The sequence below is a fragment of the Notechis scutatus genome, chromosome Z (genome assembly GCF_049901735.1).
Source record: "Notechis scutatus isolate UNSWTSFEM ecotype Mainland chromosome Z, rNotScu1.2, whole genome shotgun sequence".
In the NCBI taxonomy this organism is placed as follows: domain Eukaryota; kingdom Metazoa; phylum Chordata; class Lepidosauria; order Squamata; family Elapidae; genus Notechis; species Notechis scutatus.
The window spans coordinates 110,438,363-110,455,244 of record NC_142025.1 but is presented as its reverse complement, the minus strand read 5'-3'; the positions used below and the strand labels follow the sequence as shown (position 1 = coordinate 110,455,244).

Sequence of the window (16,882 nt, the reverse complement as noted above, 5' to 3'; positions counted from 1 at the left end):
GTTCCGCTCCATTCCATTCCATCATATTCTATCCCATCCCATTCCATCCTATCCCATCATCTTCCTGTCTGTATTACATGTTACCCAACTTGTATCTACTTTGGTGACTGCAATTCCAAATAATGGTGTGGACCTTTGAAGCCTTGAAGGTTTGTCTCCAAGGGATCTGAAGGACTGGTAATACCTTGCAGGAAATTAACATAACCTTTATAAGAGTTTGATTTAAGAGAGAAGAGAGGGAGACAAAGAGAGAGAGAGATGATAGACAGACAGAGAGACAAATGATCAAGACAGAAAGACAGAGACAGATAGAGATAGACAGACAGATGACAATTAGATGATAGACAGGCAGATAACTTAGAGACCAGCTAGAAACCAGCTGACAGGAAGTTCCAGTCCTATCTTAGGCATGAAGCCATCTGGATGACTTTAGGTCAGCCATTCTCTTTCATTTATGAAATCTTGCCAAAGAAAATTATTGTCCAGGCAATTACCAGCAGTCAACATTGACTTGACGGCGCACAAATGATAGATAGATGGTAGATAGATAGATACATAGATACATAGACACATAGATAGATAGATAGATACATAGATACATAGATACATAGACACATAGATAGATAAATAGATATAGGTAGACAGACAGACAGACAGACTCTTGCCTCCAGCAGCCGCTCCATTCATTTTGATGATCTGGAAAGCTAAACGGGGTCAACCTTATTGGTAATCAGAGAAGGCACATTTGGGAAGTCCAAGGCTTTGCCTAGACTAGCAGATCAAGAAATACAGAAAGCAGAAAGGCAAACCACTTCCTTTTCGTTCGTGAGAAAATAGCATGGACCTGTCCATGAATTCAACAGGAAGTCAGCTCAGTTCAAAGGAAACCTGCTTCACATAGATAGACACTAGCGTAATGCAGTACTTCAGCTTCAGAAGCAAAACCACAGTGCTTTGGAATAGGTGGAAAGATATGACATCCTAAGAAAAGATACACTTGATTCAAAGTGTTGCAGACAGGGGCTGTTGAAAGAAATATCCACCTGGTTCAGTTCCAAGTGAGGAGAAAGACACTGGAAACATGGAGGCTGATTGGAAAGATGGTTTATTGATGAAGGAGAACCACATGAGTTTGAGGTCCTGGTGCAGCTGATCACACGGAGTGGAGAGTGAGGGTTATTTATAGCCTGTCTGGGCTTTGAACTTGAGCTTCATGTTCCTGTGTAAGGGCATGTACTCTACTGGTGGCTGTCAGATTCCCATTCTAGGAGTTTGTCTGAGATAAGTTTGGTTGAAGTGCTGATGCAATGAAGAGGCTTGTTGTGCAATTTCTATTATGGCAATAGCATTGTCCTAGGTTTGGATCTTGAGTGAAGGCCTGAGGCTGAAGGTGTTTGATTTTGTAGATAGGATGGCCCAGGCTTTCTGGGGCCATTAAGAAAGGTGGGGGCTGCTTTCCAACAGCATGTTTCTCCTTTTCTCATCCAGGGAGGTTTAATATTCTGCCTTTTTAGTATATCCTAGAATATTTCATTCTTCTAGGAGCGGGGTGGATTTCTACAGGGCTATACTCCAAAATTGTCCAGGTCATAATTGTCCCAAAAGTGCTTTTTCAAAAGGCAACTGGACTTCCTTTGTTTTCCTTGAAGATGTTTCACTTCTCATCCAATCATAATCTGGACAATAGAGAATCTCCATAGACATTTCTCTGAAGCACTTTTTAAAAAAAAGCAGGCTGAGGAATTCTGGGAGTTGAAGTCCACAAGTCTTAAAGTTGCTAAGGTTGGAAACCCCTGGTCTAGTTCAGGGGTGTCAAACTCAATTTCATTGAGGGCCACATCAGGATTGTGTTTGGCCTTAGAGGGTCAGGGGATAAGCATGGCCATGGTAGATGTGGCATGGGATTTGTGTCCGGGGCACCTGTGGTGGCTAAATGATAATGCAGGATTTCCATGAGACCAGTGGTGGGATTCAAAATTTTTTACTACTGGTTCTGTAGGCATGGCTTGGTGGGTGTGGCTTGGTGGGTGTGGCAGGGAAAGGATACTCCATTCTCACCCAATCCAGGGGGAAGATACTGCGAAATCTCCATTCCCACCCCACTCCTGGGGGAAGATTACCATCGGTTCTCTGAACTACTCAAAATTTCCGCTACCAGTTCTCCAGAACTGGTCAGAACCTGCTGAATGCCACCTCTGCCTGAGACCCTCTCTCACACTTATTATAATCTTCCTTCCTTTTCCTCTTTTTCCTTCCATCTTCATTCTCCTTTCTTCTTCCTTTCACTCTTTCCTTATTTTTCCTTCCTTGCTCTCTTCCCATCTTCCCATCTTTCCTTCTTTTTCTTTGTTTTTCCTCTTTCCCTTTCTCCTCTCTTGTCCCTTCTTGGATGCTCAAATGCAAGAGGGGAAACATTTATCCTTTTGTTTTGTTTTTAGTTTGTTTTGCTAGCCCTTTGCCAGCGAAAACAGAGCTCCCCCCCCATACCCCCGTTTTGCTGGCAGGAGACTGTTGTGGCTAAAAATGGGGTGCAGGGGAGCCATGTGCGGCTTCACTGAGCTCTGTTTTTGCTGGCAGAGGCACCACAGGCAGGTCCTTTGCTGTTTCCAGGCCATGCCCTTGGGCTGGATCTAAGCACCACAGGGCCGTATCTGGCCCCACACCTTGAGTTTGACACCCCTGATTTAGTTACGTGTAACTAATAAATTTCCCCAAAGTTGGCCCTTCTGTTCTTTTGCTGAAGGAACAGCAGCAAAAAAAATTTTTTTTTTAAAAAAAAAGAAGTGTTAGCCTTGAAAATTAACATGAATTTGCACGGAGTGTAATTTGCAAATACAGGTTCTTTATTTCTCTAGCAAATATAACGTCTTCCTAGAGACATGTCCATATTTGCATGATGAGCTAAGGCAGACGTGACTGTCGTGTTGGTGGCATCCACTCCCAGTTTGAAGTTCTCTCTGCATGTAGTTAATTAAAGGAGAGTAATCATGTTAACTGTTGATTCTCTTCTGTTTCTGCTTCAATGGGCAAAATTGAGTTCTCTTCTCTAACACAAGAGAAGAAGATCTGGCATTCCCCCAGATTCATGAGAATCTCTGCGGATTTTCTTCTCTGCTAATCGACTGCTATATGTCCAAACAGGTTACTCTAAGTCTGCACTACTATTCAAGGCAGCTTAGAACAGAATAGAATAACAGAATGGGAAGGTACCTTGGAGGTCTTCTAGTCCAATCCCCTGCTTAGGTAGGAAACCCTACACTACTTCAGACAAATGGTTGTCCAATCTCTTCTTTAAAACTTCCAGTATTGGAGAATTCACAACTTCTGGAGGCAAGTTGTTCCACTGATTAATAGTTCTAACTGTCAGGAAATTTGTCCTTAGTTCTTGGTTGCTTCTTTCCTTGATCAGTTTCCACCCATTGCTTCTTGTCCTGCCCTCAGCTGCTTTGGAGAATAGGTTGACCCCCTCTTCTTTTTTGGCAGCCCCTGAGATATTGGAAGACTGCTATCACGTTAACCCTAGTCCTTCTTTTCATTAGACTAGACATACCCAGTTCCTGCAAATGTTCTTCATATGTCTTAGCCTCCAGTCCCCTAATCATCTTTGTTGCTCTTCACTACACTCTTTCTAGAGACAGACGCTAAACCTAAATTTCCTCCAAAAGATTGAGAAAACTCTAATTTTTAGGATGCTTGGAAGGGAAATTGAATAACACCAATTAGTAGTCAGAAGACATGATGAAATTCCTTAGTTCCACAACACATTAACAGACTTCACCATAGTTTCAACTGGGAAACTGTGAGCATTCTGGACCAAACCAGGTCCAAAAACATTGGAGAATTCCTGAGAACCTGGCACTTAGACAAATCTGCCATCAACAGACACATAGAGATAAATAACATCTACATATCATTCAAAGGAGACAATCAACAAGTCAAAAGGGAAACAGAACTGAACATCTCCTCACTAACAAATCAACACCCAGATGAGCAGAGAGTAACACCAATATTAACACTAGATCAACAAACAAGAAGCAAATAGTACCCCAATCAAGGAACTATCAATTCACACAAACAAGCTAACAGTAGACAAAAGCTTACTCAAGGAACCACCAGGAAAACTGCCATCAACACTGACAGGACAAGCCATTAGCATATAAAAAGAGAGCAAACCCCACTCCCTTCTAGCACTGAGGATATTGCCTAGTTGGGTAATGAAACGTCTGCAAGAAAGCAATAAGTTCAGAGAGCATCAAATGCTCCATAATTCAACCTTGTGTTAAACATATTTGGACACTAAATACCCACTGTGCAAAACAATCATTTCTCACCCATTTCAACTGGATGGATGTGTGTGCATTGATGAGTAGAAGATACCTTCAAAAATTATTTCTCTTCTTTGATTAAATATTGCTTATGGATAATCTGCGGTGAACTGCTGAGATGTCTATTGAATGCTATGAATCTTCATTCATCTTATTTCCATGGATATACAGCTTTGATTGACAATCATCAACCCTGACTCACAACAATTCATTTAGTGACCATTCGAAGTTGCAACACTGAAAAAACCAACTGGCAATCCTTTTTCACACTTATGACCATTGCAGCATTCACAGGGTCACATGATCAAAACCCAGGCACTTGGCAATTGGCCTATATTTATGACGGTTGCAGTGTCATGGGATCAACTTTTGTGATCTTCTGACAAGCAAAGTCTATGGAAAAATGAGATTCACTTAATAACCATGTTACTAACTTAAACAACTGCAGGGATTCATTTAACCACTGTGGTGAGAGAGGCAGAAGTGGGCGACAAAAATTTTAGCAAAGGGTTCTCTGCCCGGTTGCTGGGTGGGTGTGGCCATGGTGGGCGTGGCCTAGTCGGCCTCCTGCATCATGGCAGGAGGGGCATTTTTGCCGTCCCCGGGCTCCAGAGGCTTTTCTCGAGCCTCCAGGACAGCGAAAATGGCCTCCGTGGGCTCCGGAGGCTCTCTGGAAGCTGGAAACGGGCCCATTTCCAGCCTTTCCAAACTTCCGGGAGGCCCACTTTTTGCCTACCCCAAGCCTCCATGTGCACCCTGCATCCAAAATGGGCCACATGGGAGACTCCAGGGAGGGGAGGGGTGGTCGGGGCAAGCCAGGAGTGGGATTTGGGGGATTCTTTGAATTGCACAGAATTTATAATTTAAAATAAATAAATAAAAATTTAGCCAGGTGGGCAGGGCCAGCCAGGAGTGGGATTTGGGGGATACTCTGAACTGCACAGAATTTAGAATTTAAAATAAATAAATAAAAATTTAGCTAGGGGCTCTCCCAAACCCCTGCGAAGCCGCAGCAGCCCACCCCTGGAGAGAGGGCATAAAGTGGGGCAAAATTCACTTAACACGGTCTTCTTAGGACTAGAAATGTTAGGCTCGATTGTGGTCATAAGTCTATGACTACCAAAATAGCTTTCAACTTTCAACTCCCAAAATCACATTATGGCAAATTCAGCACAAAACCATGGAATAATGGCAATACAATATTTTACTGCAAAACCTCCAGACAGCTGATGCATCATCAGAGCTAAGGATGACGTCTCCTCAGAGCGGAGCTTGACTTCCCCATTTTATGAACCATCATTGTAGTTTCCTTGGAAATAGGATGCAAATGGTTAGCAGTTGTGTTCTCTGAAATATATTTTGATTTTCCACCATGCGAGTGATTTCCTGTTCTAATCTTGGCTGACCTGACCTTAGCCTGAAATAAACCAAAGCTGGCTAGAAAATGCTTTTCAAATCTCACTGGTATGGGGTTCGTCACAAGTCAGCACCTATCTCTCTCCTAGAAGAATGAAATATTTTGGGAAATATATAAAAAAGGCAGAATATTGTATTTTTCCAAAGGGAGAAGTGGAGAAACATATTTTTAAAGACAGAAAGCAACCCCCACTTTCCTTAATAGCCCACAGAAGATGTCAACACTTAAGAGATAAAGAGCTTATTGAAAAAGGAAGAGCAAAGCAAATACTGCAGTAAGAAATCCATTCAAGATAGGATATTTTGAAATTCCTTGCAGCAAAGTCTGAACAAAGGCAGAATAGCAGGATTAACCCCCCCACTCAAGATCCTAAACAGGATGAAAGCCATTAAGCCACAATAGGAATTGCCCAACACTCTTTCAAACACAAGCCCCTTCATTGCATCACCCTTGGAGCAGTCCAAACTTCAACCAAACTTGGCAGCTCAGACAAATACCTAGGATTTGCATATCCTCTTTTGCCTATAGAGTCAGCTATGACCCCTACATAACCCCTACTTGACCCCATAGGAATCTGACAACAGCCAATAGGATACATGTTCTTGCACAGGAACAGGAAGCTCAAGTGCAGAGTCCAAAAAAGGTATAAAAACCCACCCACACTCAACTCCATTTTCTCAAATCCATGTGGTCCTGCTCATCATTAAACCATCTTTCCAATCAGCCCCCATGTTTCCAGTGTCTTTCTCCCAGCTTGGAACTGAAGCAGATGGATTTTTCTTCCCACAGGTTCAAATGGGAAAAACTGGACTGAAAATCTCATGGTTGTCCCCTTTGATAAAAATAAAAATATCATTTATCTAAATGTCTTGATTGCCTCAAAAAAAGAAAAAAAAGTATTGAGCCACAGAAAAAATGTCCTGTCTTCCTACATTACTTGCTTTACAATGCTCCAAAATTTTGTTTGCTTTTCCTGATGGATTTGGAAAAAAGCTTTAAAAACTGATCTCTTTCTAACCAAGTGAGAATTGGATGTTTTTCAGTTTTGCATCCCTTTCTATCAGGAAAAGTGGTGAAGACAATAGAATAGTTAACTGGTGGTATATAAGTGGTAAGTTAACTCAAAAGATTTGCATTTGGGATGAAGAGTCCTCAGGAAATTTGTATCACTAATGGGCTTTTTGCAAAACTAGCTGAGTGACTCAGTTGTCCCCTGCCCATTCCAAGAATGTTAGACTTTGTTACTGAAGCAGCTGATATCCCACATCATTTGAGTTGGCAGGTGTACCTGCCAAGGGAGACATCCATAAACAAATAGCAGGCACCAAATATACCTATTTACTGAATGCAACACATTGGGGTCTCTGGGAAGTAAAGATGGAGATACAATAGTTCCTTGGCACTTGCTTTGAAACTCATTGAATTTGGTACTCAATGCATTTTGACACACACACAAAATTGTCTCAGTACCCACTGTTTGTTTGATACTTGACACACAAACTAGAATTTGTCAGTATTGGTTGCCTTGTGCCTCACTACATTGTTCCTTATGAGAAAATTTTGTTTGGTACTCATCATTTTTGGTACTCAACACGCCTTCCAAAAACAATGATGGATACTTAGGTACCACTGTAGATAGAACCATGGACTCATTCATTTTAAAGACAGTTGCCATCTTTTAATGCCAACATAATGTGATTGGAAAATAGTGCAGTGTGAAGTGAGAGACAGACTATTCTAGATCGGGGTGTCAAGCTCACGGCATCATATTGTCATCATGTGACGTATTACAACTTTCTCCCCCTTCGCTAAGTTTGGGGTGGGCATGGCCAGTGCATGACGCATCTGGCCCATGGGCCACAAGTTTAACACCCCTGCTCTAGATGTCGAGGATTAAGAGCTATGGTGGCGCAGTGGTTAGAATGCAGTACTGTAGGCTATTTCTGCTGACTGCCAGCTACTTTCAATTTGGCAGTTCGATCCTGACCGGACCAAGGCTGACACAGCCTTCTATCTTTCCGAGGTCGGTAAAATGAGGATCCAGATTGTTGGGGGCATTATGCTAACTATGAAGTACTATGAAGTAATGTTCAGTCTTAGCGCTATTGCTATTACCTGTATTATTGCTATCATCTCGTTGCCCATACCATCTGTCGATACATCTAAATTCAGAAAATTGGCACATCAAACATAACTGTACACATTTGATTACCAAATAGATAAATTGATAAAAATAAATCAATTTGAGTGAACAGGGCTTACTTTTACTTGGGATTTATACTGAGCCCAAGCAAACAGTTACTCTATCCTAAATTCTTTTTTTTTTAAAGTCAATTTTCTAGAAATTATTGAAATTTTGAAAGAAAGATGGCTTCCTCTATTGCAGTGGTTCTCAACATTTTATTCACCACAGATGCCCTTTAAATACCTTTTGTGGCCAGGGACCATGTCCACGGCCCCCAAGATTTCTCAGTATTTAAATCACATTTCTTCAAGCCTTGTGATGATTACTGGTTAATAACCACTCCGCTATTGGCTCATCTGAAACAATAATTCAATATATCAAAATATTCATTGGCTCACCTCCCATTTCCAGCAGATGGAGAGGAGAAGGGAAGTTTTTTGTTCTCTGTCCAATCTCTTGGGAATGTCAGCGAATTTGCCTTCCTCTTCCTCCTTCCTTTTGCTGGGCTCTCACAAGCGTTTTGGTTTCTCAAACTCACTCCCAGTAGATACTTCCTGGAATGAAATGAGAAAATCCATTTGTAATCCAGCCTGTGTTAAGCTCCTTAGTGCATGAAGAAGGCAAGGTAACTTAAGGACTGAATGAACAGGTTGCCAGAGGACTCTGTGGACAATGTGACATTAGTGGATTCTTTATCTTCTGTTACAACAGACTTTCCTCCCTTTGAAGGAATACACGCGAAGTATTAAAACTGCTTTATAAAGCCTCAATAAGACCACACTTGGGATATGGCATCCAGTTTTGGTCACCATATAAAAACAATGTAGAGACTCTGGAAAGAGTGCAGAGAAAAGCAACAAAGATAATTAGGAGCTGGAGGCTAAAGCAAATGAAGAATGGTTGCTGGAACTGGGTATGTCTAGTTTGATGAAAAGAAGGACCGGGGGGACATTATAACAGTGTTCCAATATTTGAGGGGATGTCACAAAGAAGAGGAGGTTCAACCTATTCTCCAAAACACCTGAAGGCAGGACTAGAAACAGTGGATGGAAACTAATCAAGGAGAGAAGCAACCTAGAACTAAGGAGAAATTTCCTGACAGTTAGAACAATTAACCAGTGGAACAACTTGCCTCCAGAAGTTGTAAATGTTCCAATACTGGAAGTTTTTAAGAAGAGATTGGACAACCATTTGTCTGAAATGGTATAGGGTTTCCTGCCTAAGCAGGAGGTTGGATAAAAGACCTCCAAGGTCCCTTCCAGTTTTGTTTCTGTTTCTATGCTATGCTATGTTATTCTACGCTACGCTATGCTATGCTACACTATGTTATTCTATACTATTCTACGCTATGCTACACTATGCTACGCTATGCTATGCTATGGTATGCTATAGTACGCTACCCTACTCTATCCTATTCCGTTTCTTATTCTCTTCTCTTCTCTTCTCTTCTCTTCTCTTCTCTTCTCTTCTCTTCTCTTCTCTTCTCTTCTCTTCTCTCCTCTCCTCTCCTCTCCTCTCCTCTCCTCTTCCCTTCCCTTCCCTCCTCTCCTCTCCTCTCCTCTTCTCTTCCATTCCATTCCATTCCATTCCATTCTAAACACTTCATGTGATCTTGATTCAATCCCTCTGTTAATACCGTCTACTCTAGGACTATGTTGGCTTTTTTTGACAGCTGTACCACACTGCTGGCTCATATTTAAGTGGGTGTCCACTAGGACTCCAAGATCCCTCTCACAATTACTACTATTGAGCCAGGTACCATCTAGACACTGTACCTGTGCATTTGGTTTTTTTTTCTAAGGAGGCATCTCCTCAGTCATTGTTTTGGCCTCTTGTAAGTTGTGGTGAAGTGCGTAGAATGTTCTCACAGATATCCTGCAGCATAATGGGCTTGGTCTTTAAACACTGGGAAATGCAAACACACCGCTAGTTGAACTTCAGTCCTACTTGATTCCTAGGTGAAATGAAGTGATCCCCATTCAAAACCCATTTGCAACAAATCCTGCTAGATAAAATAGCTTGAGGAACTCCCTGCCAAGGATCAGAAAGCAGATGTGTCCTTTTATGAAAACAAAGAACCCTGACCACTTCTATAAAACTCGGTTGTTAAGTTACGAGGCCAGGAACTAGCCCTCGGCACGCTATCTGCAAGTTCACATCACAAATCACTTCAGCTGAAGAACCACAGAGGGAGGATGTGACTCAGTAAACAGTAGAGATGAAGACGACCTGAGTGAGCAGGTCGGAAATTATTTTTGGGAGGCAGCAAATTCGGTGAGTGTCTCATTTTCATTTATTGATAGATGTGTTTTTTTAAATCAAACAGAAAAAATTAAAACAATCCAGACTGATGCTGCAGCCCATTTCTCTTTTGCTCTCAAATGGTTGAATAAAACTCAACTCCACTTGAAAGCCAACAGGGGAGACTATCAAGTGTCCTGTAGTGAAAAATGCTAGGATATATCAATAATTTGCTGAGACTGTTTCTCCCCTGTGATTTTTTTCTTTTGTGACCTTAGAAAGAACAGTAGAAAGAATCCTTGCCTTTGTTAGGCTTGCAGTGTAAACTGCCTGCCTGCCTGCCTCCATCTATCTGTCTGTCTGTCTATCTGTCTGTCTAATCTACTTCCCCCCTCTCATTTTCTATCTCTATCCCTATCACCCTCCCTCTTTTTCTATTATCTATGATCTATCTATATGTATCTCCCTATCCCTCTATTTCCGAATCTCTCTGTCTCTCTATCTCTGTCTCTATATCTATTTATTCCCCCCTTTCATTTATCTTTTATTTAGATTTCTATCTTTATCTATCCTTATCTCCCTATCTTCCTCCTTCCCCCTCTCCTTCTTTCTCTATCATCTATGATCTATCTATCTATATCTCCATATCCCTCATCTCCATATCTCTTTCTTTCTTCCTTTTTTTTGTAAATTTTATTTGAGTTTTCACAATAAGAAAAGAAATACAATTAAAACATCTTTTTTGAAAGCAGGATAATCCCGGGTTACATTTCTTTGTACAGACACAAATTCAGGTTCATGCTCATTTTTATATTCTATTCCATATCTTATTACAATTTTACATTTTGTACATGGCTTCTCCCCTCTTTTAATTTCCTCAATTTTATTTTAATTATTTCATCTCAATTCAAATCATTATATTTGTATTTTTTTTCTATCCTGTTTCAATTATCAATTATCTTTTCTCATTAAACAAAATTTCTCCTGTAGTTACTGATTGGAGTATGACGCCTTTATATCTTTCCCCTAAAGTTATAACACTCAATATAATACATAACTTCCATTCGGATTCTGCTTGGTACATTCTTAAACTACACACAGTATCCTTAAAAAAAAAGAAAAAATTATAAATGTATATAATTAAAACAACCATTCCATTCCAATTCAATTCTATCATTAATATTAATATTCATTAAAGTCTTAACATTTTTCACGTTCAATTGAATATCATACTTCTATGGGAACAATTATAAACTTTCCATAGTCAATTCTACCCCTCTTCACTTATATTTTATAAAACATTGACTAATTAAAATGTTCCCATTCCTTCCTAATTCAATTTTCTCATTTATTTTATTTCATTTACTTTATTCACAAACATTTCGCTAAATTACACTAATTATTCTATCCCTCATTCTAATCATATGTTGTTTCCAATTTTCTAAAGTTATTTCTATTTCAAATATAACAACACAATCTCATGTACCTTTACAGAATCCCCCTTTCAGTTAGATTTTCACCCATTATCTCTAAATAGGTCCTGTTTCTTTATATCTTGCTCCGGACCTTTGTAACTTCTTTTCCTTTCCTTCTTCCCTCTCTCCTTCTCTCTCCCCTTTTTACCCCTTTGTCTCTCTACCTCTACTTCCCTCTTCTGTATTCCCCTTTTTTGTTGCTTTCCAGTATTATGCTTATTTTTCGAATTATGTTTCTTTTCTTTGGTTGTTTTTTTAAGTCTTAAATTCTCCATCCTCTTTCCCCCCTTTCCTTTTTCTTCCCCACATAGAGTTACTTGTTCATTAAAGATGGCTTCTTCTTTGTCCCAGTCTTCTTGTTTTGCAGTCTTTTCTTGTTGTTTCTCATAGTTCCAAATCTCCATTTCTAAGAATTGAAAAATGAAGCCAAAAGAACCCTTCCTTTCTTGTGCATCTTCTTTGTACTTTTTAAGTTCCATTTTCAATTCATCCAAAAGTGATGCCATTGTAGAAATTTTTAAACAACCACCCGATTGATTTTAGTCATTCAAATATAATAGCCAACAATCCAAAAGTCACCAAGTAATCCAAATACACACAAGCTGTTTTGCTCTCTTTTTTTCCCCACTTTCTCTTCCTGGGGTTACTATTGAGTTGCAAAGTTTCAGTTAAAATGTATCTTTTAGAAGTCTTATTGAAATTTTACTTTAGATTCTTTTAAAGTCCAGGCAGTCTCCTCCCTCTTCCAGATCCTGCCCTTATTCTTTTTCACTCCCTTCCTGCTTATAGAAGAAAAAGTTTTTAATGTCCAGAAATCTTTATTGTCCCTTTGGCATTTAGTTATATTTTCAGCTTAATTGCCTATTGATGCCAAAGTGGATTTTTCCAATTTCTTATTCTTAGTTGTCAATATAAGGAAGGAGAGAGAAGGGGGAAAAAAGCCAAACCTTTCCCTTTTCACTTTCTTTCGCTGCTTCCGACTCTTCTTTGGGAGCGATGTTATTTCTTGTAAAATTTAAATTCCAGGGTACCTTAGTTATTGCTTTTTCAACTTAGCCCGGTCAGCCAAAACTTTCACTTCTTATCTTCCTCCTGCACGTTCTTTTCCGGTTGAGTTCTTCTTTGAGATGGCCATTTCTGACCACCGCTCCTACTGCCTTTGGGAAAGGGAGTAATGGCCAGCTGAGGAGGAGAGATGCGGGTCTCCTCGACCCTGCTGGTGGTCTCCCCCCTCTTCACCACCTCTAAGGGGTGGCTTAGCCCTGAAACCAACCGGCTCGGGGCGCTCCAGCGGCGAGCCCAGGCAAAAAACGGGCACGATCGCGGATTCCTGTCTGTCGCTGAAGCCCTTCAAACCGGAAGTCTCCATATCTCTTTCTGTGTGTATGTCTGTCTCTATCTTTATATCTGTATATCTATTTATTCCCCCCCTTCATTTATCTTTATCTCTATTTTGATCTCTATGTATCCTTATCTCCCTATCTCCCATCCTTCTCTCTTCTGTCATATATTATCTATCTATCTATCTATCTATCTATCTATCTATCTATCTATCTATCTATCTATCTATCATCTATCTATCTATCTATCTATCTATCTATCTATCTATCTATCTATCTATCTATCTATCTATCCTGACCTCTGTCTCTCTCTATCCCTATCTTCCTCTCTCTCCTCCTCCCCTCTCACATACATATCTATTTATCCATCTATTTATTTTTCACATTTCTGAACTTCCCATCTTCCTGAAAGAGAAATCTTTTCATCAAAACTTATATTGCTGAATTATTTTGATCACGCTGCCTCCTGAACCACAACTTAAGTTAGCTACAATTGTCGAGCAAACCAGAATTGCCTGGGTCACAGATTGGCCAACGAATCTATTTGAAGGCAAAGAATTTCAAATCTGGTTTCATGTCATGTGCAGAGCATTTAGCCAAACCTTTAATTTAATGTTTACCTCATGAAATTATGGGATGAAGTCCAAAAATAAGACCCATGCTTATTTTCTTTTGACTTCCAAAATAAGCTCTAGGCCTTATTTTTGAGGGATGTCTTAATTCCTCCCCCCCCACACTTTTCAGGGAAATTCAGCATCCCAGAGAAGCTGAAAATGGTGCTTTGGCTGTGTCTTCTGCTGCCACAAAAGGCATTGCTGGCTCTCGCTAAGCATGTTCAAGCAGGTGCGGTTGGAACTTCTTCCTGCTTTACCTCCGTCCTCACTTGGGAATAGTGGTTCATGGTGAAATGGGTGAGTGAATTTGTGTGCGAGGTATTCCTAAAACTTCAGTTGGATGTCATGAGGTTTGTGATGCTGTCATCTACAGCATATTATGTGGAACTGGCGCAATGAGCCTCGCGGTGTGCTTCCATGAGTGGCTGCACCAGCGCCATGAATTTTGAGAAGACCTATTTCTAGCACAGTTTGAGGGAATGAAACAAGTTAGGGTCTCTGCTGCATCTGCTTTCCTTGCTCCACCTCCACCCCCACCCCCACCATAGCTTGATTTTTATGCCTGTGCCTCACCCCATCTCATGTAACCAGATGGTGGGCTGGGACTTAACTAGGGCTTATTTTAGGTGCAGGCATGGAAACTGGGCTAGGGTTTGTTTTCAGGATAGTATGTATTTTCAAGGTGTGTGTATGTGTGTGTCTGTGTCTGTGTGTGTGTGTGTGTGTGTGCACATGTGCTTATAAACTTTAAGGGTGGATATTTCCCACAAGAACTGTAGACCTGAAGTGAAACCTTCAAACATTCCAGATTAAATAAATAAGGATGGCTAGGTGATACCCAGAAGGCACTATTATTTTGAAGGTGTATTGTTGGGAGCTGAAATAAAACTTTAACACTTGGAATATTGGGAAAGAGAGGCAGAACAGCTGTTATTATAAGAATAAAAAAATATTGCTTCACTTTCAATTTCCAGTTGAAATACCCTTTATTCTGGTCTTAAGCGGGGTTTTGTAGCTTTCAATAAGTAGCAGGAAAAAGAAGCATATTGGTTGGCTCCCAGGTTTGGTTTTTTATTTTTATTTTTTAGGCATAAGCATTTTTAGGCATAAGCAGGTACACAGTGAGAAAAAAGGAAGTCATAAAATAGCCTGTTTAATACCTAGGGAAGGGAAGAAAAAAAATTGAAATTAAAAAAATAAATAAATCAATGACGTATAGTTCTATCAAGGCTTATTTTGGGCAACTGTGCCACATAAATTTGCATAATATAAGCCAGAATTGCACATAGATGGATGGGTGGGTGGGTGGGTGGATCATAGATGATGGATGGATGGATGGATAGATAGACAGACAGACAAACAGATAGACAGAGTGAGGGTTGGGATTCAAATAATTTAACAACTGGCTCAACCAGGGTCAGGTGGGCTGTCGTGGAAGGCGTGGCCTATTCCCGTCCTCCAGCTCCCACACATGTGGGACAAGCCTCCCACGATGGCCAACCTGACCCTGGGCAAACCGGTTGTTAAATTACACCCCCCACACTATCAAAGTGGATCCTGGGCACTGTGTTGCAATGGAGAAATAGGAAATGGAGCAGCCGGAATGAGGAAAGGAGGAGGAGCAGGGAGAAGAAAGAGGGAAAGTGGTCTCCTTCCTTCGCTCTGGCGACTCCATTTTCTGTTTCTTCATTGGAGCGCAGCACCACCGCCATGGAGCTTTCCTCACCCACCACCACCATAGCGGTCCTCACTTCTCCCAAGCATTTCTTTGCCTACCTGATTTCCAGCTTCATTGCATTTCTCCGTCACTTTTCTCACTGTTGTGTGCAGGGAAACAAAAGTTTGTGGGATTTTTTTTTTAAAAAAAGATAAATCAATTCCAACTTCATGAGATCTTTTTTTTCCCATGAGAAGTTGGGGTTGATTGATTGGATTTTTTTTTTTTTTAGTCCCACAAACGTTTTCTTTCCATGCACACGCTGGTGAGAAACGCCATGGAGAAATGCAACGGAGAAATGTGACAGAGCTGGAAATCAGGCAGGCAAAGAAATGCTTGGAAGAAGTGAAGGCATCTGGTGCCAGATGCTGATTAAGGCTATCTCTCTCCAGTAGTTGCCCAGGCCAGCCAGAGAGAAGGCTGGCATCTACTGGCATGTAAATGTGGCGGCATTCCAGCTCTGGCTGGGAAGGGGCAGCATGCATGGGTGCTGCAGGCAGGATGCCCACTCATTTAAGCACCCTCCCTGACCCTCTGGCACTCTGCCGGCACTTTGGCCTTGGGCTGCTGCCTTATGTGCAGGCCCCACAACCTCCACCTGAGACAGTTTTCATATGCTTGGAAGGAAGTTGAATGAAAACCAGACATGTTGCAGAAAACACAGATTTTCCAGAACACGTTTAACTGGTTCGCAGAGCTCAACAAAAAATTAGGGGGTATCGGTTCAAACCAGTGTGAACTGGCTGAATTACACCACTGGATGGATGGATGGATGGATAGGTAGGTAGGTAGGTAAGTGGATGGATAGATGGATGGGTGGGTGGGTGGGTGGGTGGGTGGGTGGATGGATGGATGGGTAGGTAAGTAGGTAGGTAGGTGGATGGATGGATGGATAGGTAGGTAGGTAGGTAGGTAGGTGGATGTATGTATGTATGTATGGATAGGTAGGTACGTAGGTAGGTAGGTGGGTGGGTAAATAGATAGATAGATAGATAGATAGATAGATAGATAGATAGATAGATAGATAGATAGATAGATAGATAGATAGATAGATAGATAGATAGATAGATACAGGGGTGGGATTCTACTGGTTCTGCCCAGTTCGGGAGAACCGGTAGCTCTGAAGATCAGCTGGGAGACAACCGGTTTGCTCAGACTATCAGCAGTTGTGCTTACCCACCCGCCCACTTGCCGCACATCAGCTGTTTTACACACAGGGCTTGCAACAGAAGGTGAGTTGCAAATGCTGCATGTGTTACAGTTGTTACAGCAGTTGTTACACCAGTTGAATCCAACCCCTGGATGGATGGGTGAATGGATGGATGGATGGATGGATGAATGGATGGATGGATAGATAGATAGATACATGAGAAAGAGACTGATAGGGAAGAGACTGAGAGAAAGAGTGTGAGAGAGATGTGTCATAATCAGCCCTAAGGCTGCTGTGTTAGATTATATTTATTTGCCGGTCAAAGAAAATCTGAATTTATTTTCATATTTTTCTTTTTCCTGGTTTCTTTGCGATAATGAAAAAGTGATTTGGATTTGAAGAGCGAGCAATCTGTCTT

The 16,882-nt window shown here is 41.1% G+C and overlaps 1 protein-coding gene across 3 annotated transcripts in view; it reads right to left on the bottom strand.

Moving 5' to 3' along the window:
• The window catches only part of RPGRIP1 (RPGR interacting protein 1), a 60,758-nt gene extending 52,293 nt beyond the window's left edge, over window positions 1-8,465 (bottom strand). For all 3 annotated transcript variants that reach the window (XM_087945874.1, XM_087945875.1, XM_087945876.1), the window contains exon 1: window positions 8,326-8,465. In XM_087945874.1, the coding sequence (XP_087802000.1) occupies window positions 8,326-8,332 (7 nt within the window). In that variant the 5' untranslated portion in view covers window positions 8,333-8,465. The remainder of the gene's footprint in view (window positions 1-8,325) is intronic.
• Between the last annotated feature and the right edge of the window lie 8,417 nt (window positions 8,466-16,882).